The sequence below is a fragment of the Canis lupus genome, chromosome 18 (genome assembly GCF_003254725.2).
Source record: "Canis lupus dingo isolate Sandy chromosome 18, ASM325472v2, whole genome shotgun sequence".
Taxonomy (NCBI): Eukaryota; Metazoa; Chordata; class Mammalia; order Carnivora; family Canidae; genus Canis; species Canis lupus.
In genome coordinates, this window is record NC_064260.1 from 42,273,079 (window position 1) to 42,298,446 (window position 25,368).

A 25,368-nucleotide genomic window follows, 5' to 3' on the forward strand; every position below is an offset into this window, starting at 1 on the left:
CATAAAAAAAAAAAAAAGAGAGAGAGAGAGAGACACTGTAGAAAACTCTTCCTGGGTTCACCCATGGACTCATCTATCTCCTTTGTTCCATTTCTGGGTATATGCCCCAAAGAACTGAAAGCGGGGACTTGAAGAGATATTTGTACATCTATGCCCACAGCAGCATTGGTCACAAGAGCCAAAAGGTGGAAGCAACCCAAGAGTCCATCAGCAGATGAGTGGATAAGCAAAATGTGGTATCTACATCGAGTGGGGTATTATTCAGCCTTAAAAAGGAAATTCTGACACCTGCTAGAATACAGTTGAAGCTAGAGGACATTATGCAAAGTGGAATAAGCCAAAGGTTAAATATCGTATGATTCTACTTACATAAGATACTCATCAGAGTGTCCAAATCATAAAGACATAGAGTAGAATGGTGGTGGCCACGGATGGGGAGAGGGAGGAACAGGGGTTAGTGTTTAGTGGGTATAGAGTTTCCCTTCTGCAAGATGAAATTCTGGAGACTAGCTACACAAGAATTCCAATGTTCTTAATGCTGCTGAACTGCACACTTAAAAATGGTTAAGATGATACATTTTAGGTGTATTTCATCATAATCTTTAAAAATCAGAACATTTCATATAAAAAAAAAATCAGGATTTCAGGCTTCATTTGAACAAATCCGGATCTGATACCATCATGGGACCTAGATTCCTGCATGTCAACCATCTCCAGTTTACCACTGACCCCACCCCAAGCATTCTTTTTCCTGTTTGGCTTCTTAAGCACGTGAGTTTGTGGCTTCTGCTCTAAAGCCAGAGGGCTGTTTTTTCCAGAATAGCCCTCCATAGTCAACACCCCCGGCTGTGCAAACTAAGAGTCTTATCTTTCGTGGAAGGACCAACACCATGCCCCTCAGCAACTGATGATAAATACTAATCATCTCTAAAAAACGCTATGCCAACTTTGCCCCAAACACACTCCCCCTTTCCTTTTTCTCTCCATTTCCCTAATTATTGCTCTTCCTCCCTCTCCACTCATCATGAGCCTTCTCTACTCTTAACTCACAAAGAGGTTCTTCCTTCTCTCATGTTCTGTGGCATTTAGCATCCGTGTTGCCAGTTATCTTCTATGTATACATCCCAGTTACACTTGAAGGCTCTCATTCATTCATCAAATACAAAGCAGCTACTCTAGCCCAAACATTGTTCTAGGCACTGAGGATATGGTGGTGAACCAGAAAGATAAGGTCCCTCTTATCATGGACCTTACTTTCCAAAGAGGTTTATATGGGCAAAGACATACAAATAAGCAAAACATTTCAGGTACTGATAAATGCTGTCTCAGGGGGTGGGGTGTGTGTGTGTGTGTGTGTGTGTGTGTGTGTGTGTCAGGGTGGGGTGGGAGTGAAGCAGGGTAATGGGATAGGGAGTGAATGAATGAAGCAGAGGCTACTTTAGACAGAGTGGTCAGTGAAAGCTGTCTGACAAAGTATACTAAGCCAAGACTGGAATGAAAAGAGGGAGCCAGCCATGAGAAAACCATGGGAAAAAGTACCCCAGTCAAAGAGAATAGCAAGTCCAAAGCCCCAGTTTTAGGAAGAGAAAGAAATAGCTAGTGTGGCTAAAGCATCAGAAGTGAGGAAGACCGTAGTAGAAGACGAGGCCAAGAATAAAGAAGGGGCTCAGATTCTGTTCTCTGTGATAACGTACAAGAGGGTGATCAATATTTCACACCTTCTAATGTTTTAAGGGCTGGCCCTCAATGAAGATTTGAGTATTGTTACCATTTACTTGTTTGAAAATACCCAGTTACTTCTGATCCCAATCATCTCCTCGTTACTGGATAACTTTCCACTCCTTCAACAAACACTTCTTCACACTATTGACTGGCACAGGGACTGCTCACCCCTTTAATGAAGGTAGGTTTGTCCTTCATGCCAAAGTTCCAGAGCATGATATCTCCCCCTTTGGAACCCACAGCCAGGGTGCTGGGGTGAGTTGGATGCCATGCCAAGGATGTGGCCCTCCTGTCAAAAGGGGCAGCCTTTTGGAATATCCGGTAAGAAGCCAGAGAATGCAAAAAGGACTGCTGGAGACCCTGACATGGAGAAAAAAAGAATTAAGTTGAATTAAAACCCAAGTCCTGGGTACACTGCCAATCTCTGCCTCCTCCACAGATGAGCTCTAGGGCCAAGTCCTCCCACCAGAGGAAAACTAACTGCCTGGCTCTGCGCATGAAAATATTTGCAACGTGCACAAACTAATCTTGGAAAGCAAGGGGGCAGAGTGCATTCCAGATGAGACCTTTACAGCATAAGACTTCTACCTGGCTGAATGCCCAGTAGGTCAGTCACCAAGGTAGAGGTGATCTGACCACTCTGACAACCCACTGAACCAACCCAGCCTCTAATTTTAGAACATCCCAGTAGTGTTCCAGGCAAACCCTTGAGCACTTCAGCCTGGAAACGCCTCACCTGCTGCAGTGACGGCCAGGCAGCTTTGCCCAGCTTATGGTGGTGGAGCGCCCTGACGATGCTGCTGCATGATGGCGGGACCTGCAGGCTAGCCAACCCCGCCCAAAGGCAGCCTGAGTCAAATCTTCTGCTAGAACCTGCCAAGCAGAACAGACACATATTTTCCTCTCCATTCTCACGCACGGAAGAGTTTCCTGCTGAAATCTCAGAAAGAAAGCCTTGTTTTTTCATTCGGCACAGCCAATCTCTCCCATCACCTAAGGCCTTTCTGTGGTCTGCTCAGTCTCATCCGGCACAAGAAATAAATAAGGAGTAGGGATTCAGCCCCTTGCCCCAAACACTCCCCAAAATAGTAATTCTGAAGCGAAACTAAATAAAAAACGATATGAAACCAAACCCTTGCAGGGTTGCTGCGCATTGAGCTAAAGAAACACACAAGAATAAAGTTTATGAAGAACTCTTCCCAGTGGGTCGGAAAACTCATACTAGGGTTGAGTGACAATTTTAAAATCCCATATAAGGCACAATGAAAGGATTTTAGGATAGCACAGAAGCGACCGGGGGGGGAGGGGGGGGGGGGAAGAAGTAACATTAAATCCTATACTAAAATAATGTAGAGGTGACCCATTATTGGCCCCAAGTCCAATCAGTTTTGGAAACCAGCAGATCCAGAGGGTCTGGCATGGCTTGAAGTTAACTAAGCTACTGTTGGGGAGGTAAATTCACTTAGAATAGTAATAAAGATGTATTTGAGGACCTAGTCTCTAGGAATCTGGCCTCTTGACAACCAACTCCTTCTTCTTATGGACAAAACCCACTTCACCAACAACCCCCCGCTGGTCTTCGGTGTTGCCTCACACTCCTTTAGCCCCAGGTTCAAGCCCCAATAAACCTCAGAGAATGAGTTTCCTAAGGAAATTGCGGGTTCTTACAGCGGAAACCAAGGACACACAGCTAGCAACCATGACTATCGAAATTCAGCACACACACCACTAGGCAAAGTAGGATTATTTTAAGCAGTTCTCAGTGTATAGAAATCCTGGTACAAACAAGGAATTTGAAGGTCCGTTGTGTCTTATGTAATGGAGCTCATCTGCCTCTTCCCGGCACCTGAGGGGGGTTAAGCCCAAGCTCTATGATGTGAAAGGACCTGCAGAAAAATGTACAGCTCGAGGCATCCGAAGTTTGGGAGAGCCTCGGGAAACCAGCAGCACCCATCCCCCACTCCAGCCTCCTGCGTGAGAACCCCAAAAGGCGGAATTATTAAAGCAGCAGGCGCAGGCAGTACCGGGGCCCTTCACACAGAGCTTCTTGGCCTCGGGCTCCAGCTCCCGGGGGCTTCTGCTCCTCTTGCTCTTGGGGCGCACAGCCACCTCGGGGGTCTTCTGGGTTTCTGGGCGTTTCCTGGGAGCCATCGCGTCCTCCGTGCGAAAGGGTACTATGCCCTATGCCGAGACCGTGGAGGGAAGATTGTGAAGCCTCTGGGGAGAAACAAGGCGGGGACCGGGGAACTACGCCAACTTCCCGCCAAACAGCCTCACCGCTTTCAATCTGGCTTCTCGCTCCCGCCCCGCCCCTCCTGCGAAGACTGGGGCACGCGAGGGGAGGAGCTCAGGGGCTCCCTGGAGAGACGGGATGGCGCCGACGTGTTGGGCCAGCTAGTGCCAGTCAGCTGATCTGCCAGAAATAAAGATGGCCGCCACCGCTAGACCACCCAACTTGAAGCCACCTCGGAATCGGCGCTGCCCGGCCTCGGCGCGTCCACAGGAGACCAGGTGCCAATCAAGGCTTAGGCGCCGCCTCCTCTGACTTTTAATTGGTGATCACACGCCCTCGGGCTTTAGGATTGGCTGGTTCTGGGGATAGGCAGCTCTGTAGGGAGCTAGCCACCTCCCGGCGGTGGAAATCAAACTCTTCCCGCCGGCCAGCTTCGCGGTAGGTGTGCGCTACTTGTTTCCCCGGCTCCGCCGAATCTCAGCTTCTCTGTGCAGAGTGGCTGAAACTTGCGGCTTTTAACTGAGGTTTCCCAAACCTGCCGAGTGTCGGCCTAGAGAGTAATGATGAGCTGGAGGACGTGCAGGCTAACCAGGCTTAGAATCTTGTGCTCTGACTTAAGCAAGAGGCCGAGGCATTGACCCTCAGAGGTGACTCTGTGCGGCCCCCCGGGGACACAGTTCGGGTGTATCCTATTTTCTGCGACGAGCCAGACAGGAGCTACGATCAGTGGAGTACTGCTGGGCGCCCACTTTCATTCTATCCGCCACGCTCGGACCCAGGCTCTATGGAAGGGTGAGAGGAGACACCAATGCATTCACGGTGGGTCCTGCACTCCCGAACAGGTAGGGATAGGAGACATTGAATAAGTCTTGGGAAGAAATGAATGATCTAAAATAAAAATTCAACTATAGTTTCCCCTTCCCTTCCCTTCCCCTTCCCTTCCCTTTCCATTCCTTTTCCATTCCCTTCCCCTTCCCTTCCCCTTCCCTTCCCCTTCCCTTCCCTTTCCCTTCCCTTTCCTTTCCCTTCCCTTCCCTTCCATTCCATAGACCTGGGTGGCTCAGCGATTGAGCGTGTCTGCCTTCTGCTCAGGGTGTGATCCCTGAGTCCAGAGATCGAGTCCCACATCGGGCTCCCTGCTTGGCGCTGCTTCTCCCTTAGCCTATGTCTCTGCCTCTCTCTCTCTGTCTCTCATGAATAAATAAATAAAATCTTTAAGAAAAAGAAAAAAAGTCCATTTATTTGAGAGAGAAAGAGGACAAGTGAGGGGAGAGGCAGAGGAGGCGGAGAAGCTGACTCTCCCACTGAACAGGGAGCCTGATGGCAGGCTCCATCCTAGGGCCCTGGGATCACTACCAGAACCGAAGGCAGATGCTGAACCTACAGAGCCACCCAGGCACCCCCAAACATGGTTCTCCATGGGAAGATGGAAAGACAAAGCCAGAGTGTTAGAGAAGGGCAAGGCAAGCAGGTGGTTTCTTTCCTGGGGGGGCTTGTAGCAGTGTTTTCAGAGCTGTGTCACAGAAGCCGACTCACCTCCTTTACTCAGACCAGTCAGGAATTTCACCTCAGCAAGTTTCTCCGTTTTAGGGGGATACTGAAATGTAAGGAATGACCCTGCCCCTAGAAAGGTTTAGAACCTACCGAGCAGAGAAGAAAACTATCTGTTAAACAAGTCAAACCATTCCAGGGGGAAGACAGCTGAATACTAATTCATGGTATGCTGGCCAAGGCTTTTAGATGCATTCAAGAAAAGAGAATTCAGTGGAGAAAAAAATATTTAGGAAAGCCTCACGGGGAAGATGGGATTTTGTGGAGTTTGATTTGAATTTAAGAGGAGTTTGGCTGGAGGAGAGAGAATAGCATCCTGGGCAGGTGAACGGCTTGGTAAAAGTTAGGCATGGGTATGAGTTACGAGAAAGAGAGAAGCAGCCCCTGGCATCTGGGAACTGGCCTATATCAGTTAGACCTTGGTGTTCTATTGAAATAAACAATTGCACAAAACAACAATGGACAAGGCCACTCTGTGACCATGATAGAACAAGACAAAAACATGATCACTCATGTCTGAACACAGGCAGAAATAAGAACATTGTCCAAACCACAAAAATAGCCAAACATCCCCATATTGCTTTGGCTAATATGAAAGCAGCTTCTTTGCCAATCACAGCTTTAGCGTTGCATTTGCTTCATTCCTCTCACCTTGTGGATAAGATTATTGATACCCAATCATAGAATAACCCCCCACTTCCAGACAAACTCCAATTCAGAGCAATGCCCCACTTCCCCGAACCCTTATCCAAGTCATCCAAGGCAAACCAAGTCCTAAAAGTCCTTCCTAACACCTTGCAATGGCGTTCCACCATATGCATTCCCCTTTGCATTGAGCAATAAACCCCAAGTTCAACTACAGGGGTGTCCTTGATGGTGTTTGAGTTGGAGGCATTGACATTTATGAGTCGGGTAGGAGGCAGCTTAAAGAGGAGAAAGTTGGTAATATTGAGGATCTGTTCAAAGTAAGAGAGGCCAGATGGAGGGGGAGGCTGAATGGCAGGCAGAATTCAAATTTCATTATTTCTATTGACATCAAAACCTACTGTGCTCCTGATATTATTCCAATGAAAGACAATGCTGAAATGAAAAATGCTCTTTGCCCCCATGGAGTGTGCTTTTTTAGGGTGGGAAAGACAGGTAATCCTACAGCTAAAATTGGGTGTAATGAGTTTATTGAGAGAGGAAGCATTGCATTCGAGCAGGGCTGGGGATGGGCACAGAAAGGGGATGCCAATTCTGCGTGGAGTGAAGAAGGAACAGTGTCAGAGAAGTTTTCCCAGGGAAGGGGCCCACTTAAGCTGAATTTGAGAGCTGGGAGGGATGGGGGAGGATATTCCCCAGAGAGAGTAGGAAATGGGAAGGCAGGGAGGCAGTAATTAGCCATGAGGGATTCATGAGCAGAGGAAATGTCCTGCTTAAAGCCAGGATTTCCCAGAATCTGTTTTTAGGATTGGGGAGGTTTTCCATGGTGAATTAAAACAAAACAAAACAAAACAAAACAAAACAAAAACAAACAAAAACCCAGCCATGCGTGAGTAGTAGAAACCTGCCTTGAACATGCTGGTAAAGTGTTTTGTTTCAGGTTGTGCTTTGGGGCTTTCTTATCTTGTGTTTCACCACAAACAACTGTCTAGGGACTTACTGTCATCCATTCCCATCTGATGGAACAACAGATGCAGGGTGGACAGAAGTATTCCATACATATTTTGTGATGCTGCTAATCTGATGATGAGGTGAATGGGGCAGCATTGCTCTGGTTTCATGCCTCAGACAGGCTGTGCTATAAAGCCTTGTTTATAGATGTTTTGGTCTTATCTGTGACACTACCTTTGACATAAGACATCACAAGGCAATTCATTCAAAAGCTGCTGGTGATAGCAAATTAAGGTCTTGCGTTCACACTGGAAGCAGGGCAGACCGAGACCATGAGCATCACCCTAAATAAAAGCCAGTTTCTCTGATCTGCAAAACAATATGTGGCTTACGTGTTTTCTGGAACAAAAAGTATAGCGTAGTAGGAAGGACATTGTACTTAGGTGGTATAGCTTGGGTTCCTCCTTTCACTTCAGATCCCTTCTAGTATTAAAACCTGGAATCTTGTGATGTGCTGTTTTGTTAAAGCAGCAGAAACTGGTGACTGCTCTTTTTTTTTTTTTTCCTTCGGTCACTGCTTTCAACTCTGGCCTCCCTGTGGGAAATTTCCATCTAGTAGGAATCATTTTTCTGGTGCAGGCCGGTACATGACTCTGATTCTGATCAAGCCATCTATGGATCCAAAAGCTCTGCTGAGTCTACAAAATAATCCATAATCCATGGGGACGGTGCATGCAGGCTTCCCACACACAGTTACTGCATCCAGTGGTTTGCAAATGACAGCCTCAAGGGTTCTGCAGAGCTTGCAGGGAATTGGAGTTTAAATTCCTCCTAAAGCATTGGAAACAGACTGAATATAGCATCGAGTTCTTGTTCCCTGGCATCTCCTATACATACTTCAATGCCCAAATATGAATAAATGCTGTAAGAGTGCTAAATGAAAGCATGGCTTCCATCCTTTGTGAATAGCATCCATTTTCAAAAATACAATTTAGGGTAGCTTTGGAAGTGTCAGACAGCTGTGTAAATACCAAAAAAACCCCACCCCACCTTCTGTCTTCTCTGTGGGGCATGAGGCACCATCCACACTCTAAATCAATATCCTGCCATGGAAAACCATAGGTACAGGATGCCAGGAAAATTCTCTAGGCAGCCAGATTTGCAGGGCAACTGCCAGAGTGCTGAAATAGTCTATTTGAAAGTGCTTTGCAAACTGTAAAGTGTTCTACAAATAGAAGTTGTTATATAATCTCCTGGCAGTATGTTATATACTGATAAGATCTGATAAAGGTGGTGAAGGAGCTCTTTGGCATTCTCAAGAGTTCTCACCAGCCATCGTGGAAAGAGCAGGGACCAGAGATTCAGAGACCAGGGGTTTGAATTCTGGTGGTGCCTCACACTCACTCTCTTCCAAAGACTGTAAAAATCCCAAGTAGCAGAAATAAAAATGATTCTCTGTGTTAGAGCCAAGCCAGTTGCCTATGGGTGGATGAATCACATGCTAGCGGGACCGGAGGAGCTACATCTATATTCCCGTGCATTCCCATCTTCCCACTCCAGTCTCCACTGCCCTGCTTTGGCTCCCGTCCCTACTATGACATCAAAACTCCAGGAGCATGTGACAAAAAACTGGTCCAAGGAACTGCAGCTAAGTTACTGTCTCTAGAGGAAGGCAGTGGGCCGCCTGTATGGCTGTGGTTCTTACTGGTGAAGCCAAGAGCCTGGAGGAGGGTATCTTGGTACAAATCCACTCACACCCTCCCCAACACTTCAGATTTTCAGCGTGCATCCTCTCAGACACACTTACTGTACATTCCTCTTCGTGCTTGGCTTTCCCTGTGTCATCAGGCCCCGGAGTCTGAGAGTTTTGTCATAATTACAGGCTGCCTAGAAGACCAAGCCACATTTGTGTTGGCAGCATGGAGGCCGCTGATCCATTCTGCAAAGAGGCACATTAGCAAAACTGGATGAAGAACAACTCAGAAAGGCAGCCTGCTTTTTTAAGTTTATGTCATATTTTACTAGATTTCCAAGGCTAATAGCTGTGGCCTCCTCTAGCCTGCTGTGGTGGCTTGAGTCGTGGTCCCTGAAAAGATACATCCATATCCTAATTCCCAGAACCTGGGAGTGTTATCTAGAAAAAGGATCTCTGTAGATGTAGTTAAGGTCTTACGAAGAGGAGATCATCCTGGATTGTCCCAGTAGTTCTTACCTCCACTGGTAAGGATCTTTATTTTTTTTTTTTTAATTTTTATTTATTTATGATAGAGAGAGAGAGAGAGAGGCAGAGACACAGGCAGAGGGAGAAGCAGGCTCCATGCACCGGGAGCCTGACGTGGGATTCGATCCAGGGTCTCCAGGATCGCGCCCTGGGCCAAAGGCAGGCGCCAAACCGCTGCGCCACCCAGGGATCCCAGGATCTTTATAATAGAGTGAGGCAGAGGTAATATGACATCACATGCCAACTATACTTTGATTAAAGACAGCAGCGACAACAAACCATAGCATCATGTGTTGAGTTGTGAAATCACCTGGTGCTGTTGTACACTTGAAACTCATGTGACATCGTGTGTCAGCTATACTTAAGAAATAAAAAATAAAAAAATCAAAACAGGGAGGCAGAGGGGGAATGAGAAACAGAGAGAGAGCTACAAAGAGAAGACAGCGTGAGGATAGAGACAGAGGTTGGGGTGATAAAACTCTATGCCCTCTATGCCAAAGATTGCCTGATTATCAGCAGCCACCAGAAACTAGAAGGGCAAGGAAAGATTATCTCCCAGCACCAGGGGAGGGAGCATGGCCCTGCCCTTACTTTGATTTGGGATTTCTGGCCTCCAGAACTATATATATATATATAAGAAATTTCTGTTGTTTTGAGCCACCTTATTAGCCCTTGAACACTAAGACACCCAGTCTCTGCTGTGGGTGCTCAGTATCACCCAGTGGGAGAATCGTTCCCTGATGTTGGGGCCAGACATCTCCCACATTCCCATGTCCTTGCTGTGTCTTAGAGCAAATCTTTTTTTTTTTTTTTTAAGATTTTATTTATTTATTCAGACACACACACACAGACACACAGAGAGAGAGAGAAAGAGAGAGAGAGAGAGGCAGAGACATAGGCAGAGACAGAAGGCTCCATGCAGGGAGCCCGATGTGGGACTCGATCTCGGGACTCCAGGATCACACCCTGGGCCGAAGGCAGGCGCTAAACCGCTGGGCCACCCAGGCATCCTCGTTTTAGAGCAAATCTTAGCACCTCTCTGATTCTGTTCCCTCCTTTGCAAACTGGGAAGAATTAGGACTACTGGATCGGGCTGTTGCAAGCCTTGGGTGCCAAAGGGCTGAACACAATGCCTGCTATGCCTTGGACACTCCACACCTAGTCCTCTCAGGTCCCCCTTTGCCACCTTAGCCTGCCTAACCTCACAGAGCCCCCAGTCTGAGGTTGAGTTACATGGTGCCGATACCTTCCTTTAGCTCTTGGGTGATGTCCAAAATAATGCCTAGCCCTGCCTTCTTGACACACCCCCTTGGACATCTCAGCATTTCAACCTACTGTATCCAAAAGAGAAGTCTTGATTTTCCACTCTCCTCCTGCCTCTTTCACATTTCTACTGTCTCAGTAAATGGCACTTTTGAGTCGAGACTCAAGGTAAACACCGGTGAATCGTTTTTGTTTTATGTTTAAACTTTTCACTTTGACAGAATTTCAGACTTGCATAGAATTGCGAAAAGGTTACAAAGAATTTCCATATGCTCTTCCCTAATTTCCTGGATGTGACATCAGATAAAAATACAATGATCAAGATGAGAAAATTTGGGGGCGCCTGGCTAGCTCACTTGGTAGAACATGCTACTCTTGATCTCAGGGTCATGAGTTCAAGCCCCACGGTGCACATAGAGTTTACTTTAAAAAAAAAAAAAAAGATGAGAAATTTAGTACTAATAACACTAATGTCTAATCTACAAATCTTATCCAAATTTGGCCAAGTGCCCCAGTCATGTCCTACTCTGGTCCAGAATCCAATCCAAGATCACAGGTTGGGATTCATTTTGAAATGTACCTCTTCCTTCCCATCTACATTTAACCCATCAGCAAGTTCTCTTGATTCCTTCCCATGGCCGCGTCTTCAATCCCTGTATTGGGGAGCTGTACAACCACCACCCTACAACAAGCCCCTATCCCTGGTACCTGAATGACTGAAGCCATCTCCTAAATGGTCTCCTTCTTTTTGTCTCCCTCAGAGAGCCACAGAGTTTTTGTGTAAAGGGCTTGATAGCAAACATTTAAGGCTTTTCTGGGCATGCAGTCCCACCGCAACCAGTCAGCTCTGTCAATGCAACGCAGAAGCAGCCGTAGACAATATGTAAACGAGTGAGCATGACTGTGTGCCAGTAAAACTTTATGGATACTGAAATTTGTCCTTAAAACCTTCACATATCACAAAAATATTCTTTGGATTCCTTTCAACTGTTTAAAAATGTGAAAACCATTCTTCGCTTGTGGGCGATCCAGCCTACTGTTTGCTGGTGCCCTGTTCTAATCTACTCGCACCACATCCAGAAAGACACTCTGTCACTCTTCTGCTTAAATTCTGCACTCAGAATAAAACAAAGCCTGCAGTGTTCGGGTGCTGCCCGCCTCTTACCTCACCCTCGACCTCTCACTCTCTCATTCACCACGCCCTACCCACTCTACCTTCTTTCTCAGAAGGTCAAGTTCCCATTTCAGGGCCTTTGCACACATTAGTCCTTTAGTATAGAATGCCCTCTCCTGACATCCAACCCTTCCTGGGTTCCCTCTTTACCTAGCTAACTTCTGTTTGTCTTTGGGGGTCTTTGGGCCATTTTGGGGTAGAGAAGCTGAAACCTCCTGAATGAAATCTTCTCTGATGCTCCCCTCGTTGAAATTATGCTCTCCCTCTTCTCTCCTAGCACTCTATCTTAAATATTTTTCCTTTAGGACACTTACCATGATTTGTAAATATGTATGCAGACCTTTATTTTGTTTTAGTGGAAAAGTCCTATGAAGTCAAAGAGTGTGTCTGCTTTGCGTTGTGGACTAAGCACCTAGCCTCGTGTCTGGCAGAGAGGGTGTTCCTTGAAATAAATGGATCCTCCACCAAAACTCCTCTTTGGCCAATAAGGAGGGCCCCAGCAGACTTCAGGGAAGGGCCTGAATGAACCAGGGCAGGGCAGCCTTCCTGAGCAGAACCCTCTGCCAACTGAGCGGATACCTGGGCTGTGCACTGGCAGCTCGTGGCACCTTCCAAAGAATCCGCCCTGGGCAAATTCCTGACCCTGGAGAAGCTTTCTCTACAGGCCCCACGGAAGCCTGCTATGCATTTGTACTCTAATGCTATCCATCTGCTGTTCGTCCTGCCCAGATCTGCTTCCCCCACTGAGGTTAACCCCTCTCAAAACTCAGACCAGTTTCTCTACCTGGGGTTGCCTGAGATCTTAAAAAAAAAATAGCTGTTGAGCAGAATACTTTACTCAGCTGCCCGTCAGGAATGCTGGGGCAATGTCCAGAGGCCATGAAGAGGAACACAGCAGCCTTCCAAACAGACAAAGCCTGCTTGCTCTCTGGGCTGCCTGCTAGAGTTTTTTGGATAAATCGATAGCCTCTCCCATGCACATGTCCCACTGCCTCTAAGATAAAGTCTGAACTACAAAGCCCACCTTGCAAATCTTAATTAGAAATGTCCAATACAAAAAAAAAAAAAAGAACTGCCCAATACAGGTGCCACGAGCCACATATCCTGTCAAATTTTTAATTAATTACAATTAAACTGACTTAAAAATTCAGTTCCTAAATTACAAGTGTGAAATGAAATAGCTTCGGGTGGCTAGTGTGGTGCAGCTATAGATCATTTCCATCATTGCAAAAATTCTATTTGACAGCTCTGTTTCAGACAATAAGACCCACTCGTGATTTCCTAAAAACTCCTTGATTATACAATTTACACATAAGTACGTGTTCATTGCTAATTTTCTAACACGACAAAAATCTCTTTTACCAATTCCAGCCCTCTACATAGAGATAGCCACCAAAATGAGTTTTGTATATATCCTCTGAATATTTTGTACGTTCTGCCTTTTGTTTTTTTCATTCAACAGTGTCTTAGAGCTCTTCATATAAGAACACAGGTCGGGGGGGCCTGGGTGGCACAGTAGGATAAGTGTCCCACTCTTGGTTTCGGGTCAGATCATTATCAAAGGATCGTGAGATCAAGCCCTGCATTGGGCTCCACATTCCACAGAATCTGCTTGAGTTTCTTTCTCCCTCTGCCTTTCCCCCCTGCACTCTCTCTCTCAAATAAAGAGATCTTAAAAAAAAAAAAAAAAACCTTTATCTACCTTGTACTTTAGTTGCTGCAGAGTTAGCCATAGCTAACTCTATGAATGAACTCTAGGTTACTCAATCATTTATTTTTTCCTCTCCTGCACATTGGTGTTTATTGTTATTTCCAAATCTCTGGTGTATATATAGGATTGATTATTTATTTATTTATTTATTTATTTATTTTTAAAAGATTTTATTTATTTATTCATGAGAGAGAGAGAGAGGCAGAGACACAGAGAAGCAGGCTCCATGCAGGGAGTCCGATGTGGGACTCGATCCTGGGTCTCCAGGATCACGTCCTGGGCCGAAGGCAGGCGCTAAACCGCTGAGCCACCCAGGGATCCCTATTTATTTATTTTTAAAGATTTTATTTATTTATTTGAGAGAGAGCAAGTACACAAGCAGGGGGAGGGGCAGGGGGAGAAGCAGACTCCCCGCTGAGTGGGGAGCCTGTTGTAGTCCTAGGGCTTGATCTCAGGGCCCTGAGATCATGACCTGAGCCGAAGGTGGATGCTTACTTAACTGACCGAGCCATCCAGGAATCCTTATACAGGAATTTTTAAATGGTCAACATGGCCAGTGGGCCACTCTGAGTGGCAGGGCCTGGGCCCCACCACCCTGTTCCTGAATGGAATCCCTGGGCTGGGACCTCTAGGCACTGTATGGCCTATGCACCTTGGTGACCTGCCAGGCAGCAGTCTCCTGGTGGACATTGGTTTGCAGCTTTCTCTTACGGCACACAATACTACATGCAAACATCCTTGTACCTTTTTCTGCACTTCTACACATGTTTGTCTAGGGTCAATTCCAAAAAGTGAAATGGCTGGATCACCAAGTCCTAGGCTAACACCTCAGAGGCTTGGCACACCCTGGTGCTCCTGCCTCCAATGCCTCCTCACATGACTAATTCCAGCTCATTTAGATCAACCGAGTGTCATCACCTGGTGAAAGGTGGTCCCTTCTGGCTCTGTTTTCCCAAAGTACTTCTTATCTACACTGTATCATTATCCTACACTTAAGACTGTGCCTTATTTATCTTGTATTCTCAGTACCTAGCATAGGGTTTAGCATAGAACAAAAATTCAAATGATTTCTCAACTGGATGACTGAATAAATAAACAAATAAAGGTACAGTGGTTAGGACATTCCAGAAACTCAAGGTGAGTGAGTCTGTGTGTCGTGAGCTTGGGCTTTGGACCAGGCTGCCTCTCTAGGTTGCTGTCTATCCAGCCCTCTGACCTCGGGTATCTCCTCTTGAACTCTGTTCAAGTTCGGTTATTGCGCTGATAGAGCCAAGGTCGAGCTTCGTTCGAGTATGCAGGGGCTCTCTGGCCACAGAGCATAGAAATCTGAGCCCCAGGGACAGCACCAGCAGGGGGTTGGCTTTCCAAAGGCAGCTCTGTCTTCTTTCACCTTTGAAGCAGCTCAGCATGCTCTCTGGGTTTTGGTTTATTTTTTCCCCTACAGTACCTTAGGGGCAATTAAAATCAGCTGCAATATTTCTGCTTTCTCCAGATTGGAATCTAAGGGAAGCCAGATGCTTTCCACTCCATATCCCCTTCTCCTTGTGATCTGAGGAAGAGCCCTGTTTTTTGAATCTCTCTCTGGCCTGGCTTTCCCATTTGCCAGTCTGGCTTGCAGCCTTTATTTTTAATGGGGTTTTAATAGGCGGTTCCTGCAATTAATTTCATTCTTGTGTTTTCACACTTTCTGTCTGGTGCCTAAAGGCCCCCAGGCACTAGGTGGGATGTTAACTGATTTAAAATAATACAGAACAGTATAGCTGTCATTATATATTACCCCAGCTCCTCTCATTTACAGCTTTTACAGTCATTAATTAGCTGGGGCACGTGGTCCATTTGGAAGGTCAGCCGGGTCGGCTGTCATGTTTCATTGAGTTAGAAATATGGAGAAAAGTGACTTTTTCATGCCCCGACAGAGACTGGGTGTTGAAACTGGTTTCAGAAGTCATATCCTGCCGGGTGCACACCCTGCGAGCGCCAAGGCCAGGATCCACTACTCAGGATTTGCCAAACGCGCGGCGTCCTGGATGCACACGACTTCACACACGCACACGCACCCACGAGGACGGGAGAGCAACTCCGTCCTCGGCAGCGAATTCTACCCCCTGAAGTTACCCTCGTCCATTCTCTTCAGGGCCCTTTTGCATTTCATGAGCGGATTTCTCGGCATAAACAACGCAGCACCCAGCGATGCGTCTCGGAGTCAAAAACATACGTTCGCTATTTTTAAAGCCGCAGCGCAGAAGTCGGCGCGCAGGGACCCGGGCTCCTCCCGGAGCGGTGGTGGGCGGGGAGCGAGGACCGAGACTACGTGCTGGGGAGGGAACAGCCTGGCCTCCCGCTTCCCCGAGCGCCAGCGCCGGCCCCCTGGGGGCGCGCTCCTCCGAGCACCCTGGGGCTCCCCGGTCCCCAGCGAATTGGCGCGCTCGGGACTCGCAGCGCCCGGGCGGCGTCGGACCTGCCAACCCGCGCCCCCTCGCCCCCGCCCGGAGGAGGGCTCGGCCGCCGGGTCCCCCGGCCCAGGAGGGATCGGGAGGGACGGAGAAGCCAAGCAGGTGGCGATTAGGTCAGCCTGGGAACATTCTTGGGCCGCTCCAGTGGATATAAATAACAGGCAGGCAGGCTGCGAAAAATCCCGGGGTGGGGGCACCGGGGGTGGGGCAGAAGGGACTTCTTAAGGGTGGGGTGGCAGCGTGGCGACCTGGAAAAATCTACCAAAGCTGGTGACTGACACAGTGGGTGGAGGGGCGAAGAGATTTAAGAAAGAAAGGTTCGTGGTACAAAATCTGGGAATAAGAGCACGGAGGGGAGGAGCTCGTGCCCTTTGCCCCACCCCACCGCGTCTCCCACCCTGTGCTCCGAATGCGCCTCCAGATCGGCGCCCAGGGCTGTGCGTGGAAAGGGCACGGGCTTTGGAATCCGGGTCGTGCCCGACTACAGATCCTTTGCAAGCGGCTGAAGGTCTCTGAGCCTCAGTTTCGGCATCTGTACGATGGGAATCCTAATGCTTAAAAGGAGGTGGTTTGTGAGCCTCGCCGGAGGGAATTTGTAAGAAAGCTACGCTCAGCAAAAAAAAAAAAAAAAAAAAAAAAAATGCAACGCAGCGTAGCCCCCAGGCCTCCGTCCACGGGTGCGCGGGGAGCCCCGGTCCCTTCCCGCTTCCACGGGTCGCCCAGGCTCTGCAAAGGCCGGGAGGGGCAAAGCCGAAATCTGACTCCCTTCACCCGCGCGGCGCCACCTGGGGGGCCGGCCCTGGCGCTTCTCCTGCTGGAGCCGATACCCCACGGCCGGCGCTCCGGGAGCCGCGGGTCGCCGCGATGCCCGCAGCCCCGGCGCCCCAGCCTCAGGCGGGTGGGGTTGGGGCGCAGCGGCGAGGAGAGGGCGGGGCCGGGGGCCGGGCTTCCCGGGGGAGGGCCAGGCGCGCTCCGGGAGGCGGCGGCCCCGGCCCGGGAGCGGCAGGACTCCGGCCGGAGCGTGGCCGGACCCCCACCCGCCGAGACGCCCGGGAAGGACGCGGTGAGTGCTGCCTGGGCGGGAGCCGCGGGGAGGCGGCGGCGGGAGCCGCGAGGCGAGCCCGCCCTCCTCCCGCGCCTGAAGTTTGCAAAGGGACCGACTCCCGCCCCGGGAGCCCCCGGCTACCCCACTCCGCGCTGGGACGGGAAGAGTGCCGCCCAGTCGACGCCGCGCCCCCCGCAGCTTCCCAGGCCGGCCGAGGACGGGGGCGTCGCGGCTGGAGGGCCGTGCCGCCTCCTGGGGCTCCCCAAAGGCCCCCAGACGCCCTGGGGCCCCCAAAGGGGCCCCGCTGCCCGGACCCCTCGCTCTCTGCAGAGACGCCTAGTTCCCGGGCGGCTGCCCCCAGTCACCTTCTGGAGTTCGCGGCCGGGCTGGCCAGACAGGGTGCGCCCCCTCCCCTGGGCGGCGATCGGCCGGCCCCACCCCCGCCGAGACCAAGTTCAACAAGTTTGGCCAAGAAAGCCCTAGAGCCTCCATGGCCAGGCCTGGCCCGGCCGCTCCGCGTGGGCTCCACCGGCTCCGAGTTGTGCAGCTCCGGGCCGGCGAGGGGGCCCGGTGGGTGGGCGCCGTCCGTACGGCTGAGGCCAGAGACCGGCAGCCCCCGGGCTCCGAGGTCCGGCGTGGAGGCTCCGGGTTGGGAGTGCGTCATCAGGGAGCAGGCACCTCAGGCGGCCGGTCGGGTTTCCAAAAGTGCCCCTTTGTTATGCCCCTCCCTGGCCCTGCCTCCTCCCCTTTCCCCGCGCCACCCCTTCCCCCACCCTCGGGGCGGCTCTGGCTGCTGGTTCCAGCCGGGTTCCAGCCGCGCCAGCCTAGGCACCCCTCTCCGGACCAGGGGGCCGCCCACATCTGTGCCTCCACACCTCGGGGCCGGGGAGGCCGGGAGGGGCTGCTGGCAGAAGCCCTTTGGGCGCAGCCTGTGACTCAGGAGGACGGGCAGGGCAGCCTGGCAGTGGCATGCTCCCGGCTTCTGGGAAGGTGGGGGCTGGTCCCCGCCGCCGGAGGCCGCCTGGGGTACCTACCTACCTTAGGCAGGAGAGGGGGTTCTTCCTACCTTGGCCTGGGCTGGCTGTGAGGAGTCCCTGCCAAGCCCCAGCAGACTTCTGCAGGCCCAGTAGGTGCTGGCCGCCTGGGCTGGGAAGCACTCATTTGCCTTCTGAGCTCTCGCCTGTGGCAAAGCCTGTTCTGGGGACCCCAACAGGGGCCATGGCATGCAGGGCCCACCCCCATAGCTGTGGGGCCTGGCTGTGCCTGGGACTCGGGCTTGTGTTTGCTCTGGGAGGCCGGAGGGAGCAGTGCCAGCCCTGCACACACAGCTCGCTCTGTTCTGGGGCCAGAGAGAGGGAACGGGTGGGGGGCAGTTCTCCCGGGAGGGAGCCGGAGGCTGGAGCAGGCAGGGGGCCCAGGCCCCTGGCTGTCTGACTGGGACAGCTCGGAAGGCCCTGTGATTTACAGCTGCAGCTCTGTTTCTCTCCATCTGGTTGGCAAGTCCTTTCTGGGTAAATGGGGCAGACGCAAAGGAAGCAAGGTGAAGTGCCGAGGGCCGAGGTGGGCCAGCTGCTCTGGTCCCAGGCCCCTCTGCTGCAGGCCTCAGCTCTCCCTCCTGTTAGTTTAGGGCTGGATCCCACTGGGGCCAAGCTTTCTCCCAGCTGGTACAGCCAGCAGGTTTCCCGGCCCTGAGGTGCATGTCATTTGTTTCTGTATTCAAATATTAACTCCAGTGCCCGAAGAAACCCAAATGGACCCCTCTGCCAATGACTGGGGACAGATTCTCTTTGATGGGATACATAACATATAACCTGACTGAGGGGTCACAGGGGCTGTGCGAATGGGGATGGGGGAGTGGGGTCAGGGAGACTCTAGAGACGATGCCTCAGTTTGAGGTTTTTTTTTAAAGATTTTATTTATTTATTCATGAGAATACACAGAGAGGAGAGAGAGAGAGAGAGAGAGAGAGGTAGAGACACAGGCAGAGGGAGAAGCAGGCTCCTTGCAGGGAGCCCAACGCGGGACTCGATCCTGGGTCTCCAGGATCATGTCCCCGGCTGTAGGCGGCACTAAACTGCTGAGCCACCGGGGCCGCCCTCAGTTTGAGTTTTGAAGGATGGATGGTGGTTTGTCAGTTTGGAGGGGAGCAGTGTGATTGAGCACTGCTTTGGAGGCAGCGGGCACAAACTCTGTCCTCATGGGCCTGGCGGTGTCCCTTGGGCTTACTCAGGGGAGGAAGTGGTTTCCTTCTAGGGGCTTGAGTCAGTGCTAGGGACAGCGAAGCTGCTGCCAAGAAGCAGGAGGGGAGTGGCTGCGTGCCACTGTGTCCTCTAGCTTCTGGGGTGGTGGCTCTGGGGTTGGAATCTCCTTGCCCTCGTCTACAATTCTGGAGCATGCTCTTACAATTGGCTGGTTGCCTGTCTGACTCCCCGGTGCTGCCCCAGACTCTGCGCTTTTTGAGGGTGGGGCTAAGTTACTCATGACCCATGGAGGCGTGTGGGCCTCATTGCTTGCTGTGGGACAGGATGGATGTCCCTGATGACTGTCGGGCCCCTCACATTTCTTGCTCATTGCCTGCTTTGAATCTTAAACCAGCCCTGGCACAGAAGACCTGGAGGCAGAGTTTCCATCTTACCAGGGAGCCGAGGCAAGTAAAATGCACTTGTTCAAGCTTCTTGGCCAAGATCGGACTTGGGCCTCCTGCTCCCAGTCTTCTCTTTCCTGCAAAGGGAGTCACTGGAGTGTGGCCGGGCACCCTCTGCCTCGGCCTGGTCTGGTAAAGGGTTGCCATGTTGTTCAAGGAAAGGTATCAGGGCCCGGCGTGGGCAGGTACCCTCCCCTCTCATCTGTAGTGGGGGGGTGGGGCAGTGGGGCCCTCTGCCCACCAGCCACCCCCGCCCGCCACCTAATCCCCAGCTGGATCATGTGACCCGCCTGGCATTCTCCTGGCTGGAATCTGGCGCTTCTGACAGCAGTTGCTATATCGGGGGAGCTGGGCACCGCCCTGGACGATCTAGGCCCCTGCGCTCACCCCCCCGCTTTGCTTTTGTCAGCTTCGAGGCAGAATCACAGTGGCAGCTTTGAGAGTAGGACATCCAGGTCTCTGCAGTGATCTCTAGGTCCCAGGTAGGTGAGGCTGGGGCTGGGGCAGGTGGGCAGACTCAGGGCACAAGGAGAAGCTTTGAAGTGGCCCTCCTTTCCCCTATCCCAGTCCGTCCTGGGAACCTGCCAGACGCCCCTCTCTGTGAAGTCCTAGCTCTGATGGTTCCTTGGATGGTGGGGATAGCAGTGGGGATGAAGTCCAGGAAAAGGAGAGGATCTTCTTCTCCCCCCAAAACAGTATGTCCGACTTCCCTGCTTACCCTTCTGCCCTCCACAGCCCCAATCCGCCACCATTCCGTGCTGCGGGGACACCATGGCTCCAGAGGAAGACGCTGGAGGGGAGGCCCTAGAGGGCAGTTTCTGGGAGGTGAGCAGCTGGGTCCTAGGTTTGGGGGGTGGCACTGAAATGCCCACCCCCCTCTGGGCCCAGCCACCTGTCGAGGGAGGTGCCTCACTGTCAGCCCCAGCCTGGGAGGGGGCTTCTCCCCAGCGACCCCACCTTCCTCCTGTCCACCCCAGGCTGGCAACTATAGGCGGACCGTGCAGCGGGTGGAGGATGGGCATCGGCTATGTGGGGACCTGGTCAGCTGCTTCCAGGAACGGGCCCGCATCGAGAAGGCCTATGCCCAGCAGCTGGCTGATTGGGCCCGCAAGTGGAGAGGCACCGTGGAAAAGGGTGAGCCAGTGCCCGGGCCTAGCCAGGAGCAGAGGGCCACTGCGGGTGAGATCAGGCAAGGCAGCTCCTTTTTTGCACCTCTTATGGAAAGTTCCATGATTCCATGTATGCCTTCCCCTTGAAGAGCGAAGAGCTTCCCTGGTTCTTCTTGACAGTTGTGCTGTTTAGAGTTTCCAAAGTATGTTCATGAGTTATTTGGATATTTGTAGCAGCCCTATGTTGGAGATGGTCCTGTTCCACCCATTTTATAGAGGAGAATCCAGAAGTTCAGAGAAGCTAAGTGACTTTCTTGAAGTTACACGGCTGGGAAGAGCTGAAGCTTGAACCCAGCCTTCTGACTCAGGAGCTTGGGATCTTTCCATCCTAACAAGCTGCCTTCCTTGAGGGTGGATGTTTGTTCTTCCCTCTGAGGCGATAAAGAGTGTGGTGGTTGATGCCACAGATTTGGGTTGAATCTCAGCTCCACTTGTAGCTCTTTTGGCTTTGGGCACTTCACTTTTCTGGGTCACTGCTTTGCGCCTGTTATTGATCGTGACATTGGTTTCATGGTGGGGGATGAGGATTCGGTGAGATCTCGTATATCCATAAGTAGCAGCAGACCTCTTTGTGGTTCGTCTTCATAGCCACCCCCTCCGCGCCCGGCACCCAGAGCAGCACCTAGTGAGAGGGGGTGGGTGGGCTCGTTTCTGGTGGCATCCCAGGCCCGGCCCAAGCCCATGCCTCCCCGCAGGCCCCCAGTACGGCACCCTGGAGAAGGCCTGGCACGCCTTCTTCACGGCGGCTGAGAGGCTGAGCGCGCTGCACCTAGAGGTGCGGGAGAAGCTGCAGGGGCAGGACAGCGAGCGGGTGCGCTCGTGGCAGCGGGGCGCCTTCCACCGGCCCGTGCTGGGCGGCTTCCGTGAGAGCCGGGCTGCCGAGGACGGCTTCCGAAAGGCCCAGAAGCCCTGGCTGAAGAGGCTGAAGGAGGTGAGTTTGGGAGGGACCAGGCATGGGCCCCTTCCTGAACTGGCCCTGGGGCTGGAGTGGGTTTGGGGGGCCCGGGGCTCGGCGTGCGGGGTCCACATTTGTCCCCACGTGTGCCAGGTTGAGGCTTCCAAGAAGAGCTACCACGCGGCACGGAAGGAGGAGAAGACGGCCCAGACCCGGGAGAGCCATGCAAAGGCCGACAGCGCCGTGTCGCAGGAGCAGCTGCGCAAGCTGCAGGAGCGGGTGGAGCGCTGCGCCAGGGAGGCCGAGAAGGTGCGGAGCGAGCAGGCGGGTGGGCGGGGGTGCTTTCCCCGGCCCCAGGGCCCAGTCCGCCCAGTCCTCATGGGCCACCCACTCTCCAGATCATCATTTAAAAGAGGAGCCTGTACCCAGGGAAAGCGGTTCAGTTTCAGGCATTGGGAGGATCTTAGCGGTTCTTAGCGGCTGAGGACACCTTCCAGCTCCCTTCCTTCCGCTGTGTCCCCCCTGGGGCAAGCTGTCGCGTTGCTTGCTCTGCTGGAGCGAGCGCCCTCTCCTCCAGCTCTGCTCATCTGCTGCTCAGTTTCTTTGTTAAGACTTTATTTATTTATTTGAGAGAGAGCAAGAGAGCACAAGCAGGGGGAGTGGCAGGCAGAGGGAGGGGGAGAAGCAGGCTCCCCGCGGAGCAGGGGAGCTGGACGAGGCTCCATCCAGGACCCTGAGATCATGACCTGAGTCCGAGGCAGATGCTTAACCAACTGAGCCACCCCGGTGCCGCTCTGCTGCTCAGTTTCTACCTCCTCCATGAAGCCTTTTTTGATTTCTCTCTACCTGGCCCCCCCCTCCCCCGGGGGGTCGACCTTACCTCAATCTCTACCTTCACTCACCAGACTTTTTTTTTTTTTTAGATTATATTTATTTATTCATGATAGACGTAAAGAGAGAGAGAGAGAGAGAGAGAGAGAGAGGCAGAGACACAGGCAGAGGGAGAAGCAGGCTCCATGCTGGGAGCCTGACATGGGACTTGATCCCGGGACTCCAGGATCGCGCCCTGGGCCAAAGGCAGGCGCTAAACCGCTGAGCCACCCGGGGATCCTCACTCACCAGACTCTTAAAGCTACTGTCCCCAAGCATCGCCTGCCCTGTTTGGATGCTGGGGTATTGGAGGGCAGGAGCTGGGTCTGCAGCCTGGTTGCCGCTAGTGTCTGGCCGGGGGTCTCACTCAGTGAATACTTGTGGAGTCCCGAGTGGAAGACGGTCTTGTGCTCACCAGGCCCCTCCTCTCCCACCCAGATGAAAAGCCACTATGAGCAGACGCTGGCAGAGCTGCATCGCTACACCCCACGCTACATGGAGGACATGGAGCAGGCCTTTGAGACCTGCCAGGCCGCGGAGCGCCAGCGGCTGCTGTTCTTTAAGGAAATGCTGCTTACCCTGCACCAGCACCTCGACCTCTCCAGCAGTGAGAGGTATGGCCTGCGAGGTGGGCGTGGAGGTCTGGGCTAACGCTGGGTCTGCTCCATCTCTCCCAGGCTTGGGCCAGGTGGAATGAATTTGGTGAGGGGAGGTCCTGGGGTGCGGCCCAGGGCTCCCCAAGCTGAGGCTGTGCCTGGGGCCACAGGTTCCATGAACTCCACCGAGACTTGCATCAGGGCATCGAGGCAGCCAGTGATGAAGAGGATCTGCACTGGTGGCGCAGCACCCACGGGCCAGGCATGGCCATGAACTGGCCGCAGTTCGAGGTCCGTGTTCCAGGCTGGCTGGGGGGCTGGGAGGTGTGGTGGGCTCAGCCTGGACCTCAGGAGGGAGGCTAGGGCTTGTGATGAAGTAGGTGAAGGTCTGAATGGCTCTGGCTGCCACCACAGCCTGTAGCCCAGCCTGACCCTAAGCACTATCCCCACAGGAGTGGTCCTTGGATACACAGAGGACAATTAGCAGGAAGGAGAAGGGTGGCCGGAGCTCTGATGAGGTTACTCTGACCAGCATCGTGCCCACAAGAGATGGCGCTGCACCCCCACCCCAGTCCCCGGGGTCCCCAGGGTGAGAGCCAGAAACTTGGCTGTGGGAAGGAAATAGCTCGTCCTCTGCCCTGCCTTCTTTCCCTCTGTCTCCCTCCCTTCATTCCCCTCACACCTGAAGTGGGTTGAAAATTGGTGCCAGGAACCTTAGGAACCTACTTAGTGCTTGTAATGATGCCAGTGTTTGCGGTGGTTCCCGCACTCGCGCTCACCTACTGCTCACGTCAGCCCTGTGTGGCTGGAAACGTGCCCAGCTCATGGGCATGTGTGGCAGAGGTCAGACTGGGATCTTTCAGTGCTTTCCCACCTGCCTCTCCCAGGCTGCTTCTGGAGGGCGAGCCCTTGGCCCTGGGTCCCGGGCGCTCCTGCTCGAGGTGGTCCTCGTGCCCTGAGCAGGCCGCCTTCTGTCTCCCCCATCTAGCGGTGGGCAGGATGAGGAGTGGTCAGATGAGGAGAATCCTCGGAAGGCTGCCATGGGGGTGCGGGTACGGGCGCTCTACGACTACGCCGGCCAGGAAGCTGATGAGCTGAGCTTCCGAGCAGGTACCTACCCTGGGGTACCCACCTGGGGAGCCCTCTCCTGTTCCTTCCCAGGCTTCAGCCACTCTCTCCCCTCCTTTACAACCGGAGCAAGGGTGTGCAAAAGGGAAGCCTGCTGCCTACTTCCCAAGGGCCAGTTGTCGGATTCTTAAGGATGCTCTGGGTTCAGCCCCAGAGTGTCTGCTCTGAGCCCTCACCTCCCTCTCAAAGTCACCAGTGGTGGGGGCCTGCTTAATGCATTCAGGGTTGGGGGGGGTGACTTGCTGACTTTGACCTCTCTTTGCCTGAAGCATGTCTCTTCTTCTCACTGGTTTTCCTACAACCCGCCCCCCCCTCGGTCCTTGACCCAATTGCAGGTTCGGGGCTGGGCCAGGGCAACTGGCAGTGACTAATCCCTCTTCCCCCAGGGGAGGAGCTGCTGAAGATGAGCGAGGAGGATGAGCAGGGCTGGTGCCAGGGCCAGTTGCAGAGTGGCCGCATTGGTCTGTACCCTGCCAATTACGTGGAGTGTGTGGGGGCCTGACCTCCCCTGACAGCCCCCCTGCAGTGTTTCTCCACCCTGCATCAGAGCCCAGCTTCTTTTGCACAGCCGGACCCAAGGGCCCTGGACCATGGTGCCCCTGCTGCCCCTCTGACCACTGAGGAGGGAGGAAGTCCTGGGACCCAGGGAGGGGAGCCGCCTGCATCTACTGAGTCTAGGCTGAGGGGAAGATGAGGAGGTCAGAAGGTGACAGAAGGGCTCAGGGGAACCTGGGCCTCTCCAGGAATGGGTGGGTTTCCCCAGAAGCTGTGGACCCGGTTCCTGGTCTCAGTGGGGTGGTCTTGGGGTGAGTGTAGTCCTGGGCTAGCAGCACTCTATTGTGGCTTGTTCTAGTGTGTATTAAACTTGGAGGAAAAAAAAAAAAGCCCTGTGAGGCCTGTGTGCATCTTTTCTGGTCCTCCACCCTTGCCGGGCTGCAGAGAGCATCTGGAGAGAGGCCCTGAGTGGGGAGCTCGGTGGGTGAAGGTCCGCCCGCGTGGCTCGGCTCTGGAACGTGGGGGCCTTAAGCTGGGGCGGGGGTACTCCAGGTGGGGCTTAGCGCGAGCCCGCCCTCGACGGAGGCTGGGGACTGAGTTCT

At 52.6% G+C, this 25,368-nt stretch overlaps 2 protein-coding genes across 11 annotated transcripts in view; one reads left to right on the top strand and one right to left on the bottom strand.

The window, feature by feature from the left end:
* The window catches only part of DDB2 (damage specific DNA binding protein 2), a 38,116-nt gene extending 19,856 nt beyond the window's left edge, over positions 1–18,260 (bottom strand). For 2 of the 4 annotated variants that reach the window (XM_025452074.3, XM_035701187.2), the window contains exons 1-3: positions 3,747–4,403; positions 2,459–2,595; positions 1,891–2,082 (exon numbers count right to left, since the gene is read on the bottom strand). In XM_025452074.3, the coding sequence (XP_025307859.1) occupies positions 1,891–2,082; positions 2,459–2,595; positions 3,747–3,873 (456 nt within the window). In that variant the 5' untranslated portion in view covers positions 3,874–4,403. Of the gene's footprint in view, positions 1–1,890; positions 2,083–2,458; positions 2,596–3,746; positions 4,404–18,035 lie in introns of those variants that run through there. The other 2 variants (XM_035701185.2, XM_035701188.2) reach the window with 2 other exon arrangements.
* Positions 4,632–25,155, top strand: PACSIN3 (protein kinase C and casein kinase substrate in neurons 3). Of its 7 annotated transcripts, XM_025452079.3 has the most exons (12): positions 16,861–16,987; positions 19,565–19,616; positions 20,023–20,095; positions 20,349–20,438; positions 20,591–20,747; positions 21,478–21,713; positions 21,831–21,986; positions 22,986–23,161; positions 23,314–23,434; positions 23,596–23,732; positions 24,132–24,253; positions 24,658–25,155. In XM_025452079.3, exons 4-12 carry the CDS (start codon positions 20,385–20,387, stop codon positions 24,771–24,773), a joined length of 1,275 nt encoding a protein of 424 aa, XP_025307864.1. In that variant the 5' UTR covers positions 16,861–16,987; positions 19,565–19,616; positions 20,023–20,095; positions 20,349–20,384; the 3' UTR covers positions 24,774–25,155. The 7 variants fall into 7 exon arrangements, with proteins under 7 accessions (XP_025307867.1, XP_025307865.1, XP_025307869.1 ...); XM_025452082.3 differs by lacking the exons at positions 16,861–16,987; positions 19,565–19,616 and adding an exon at positions 4,632–4,774; XM_025452080.3 differs by lacking the exons at positions 16,861–16,987; positions 19,565–19,616 and adding an exon at positions 4,656–4,797.
* Positions 25,156–25,368: the final 213 nt, after the last annotated feature.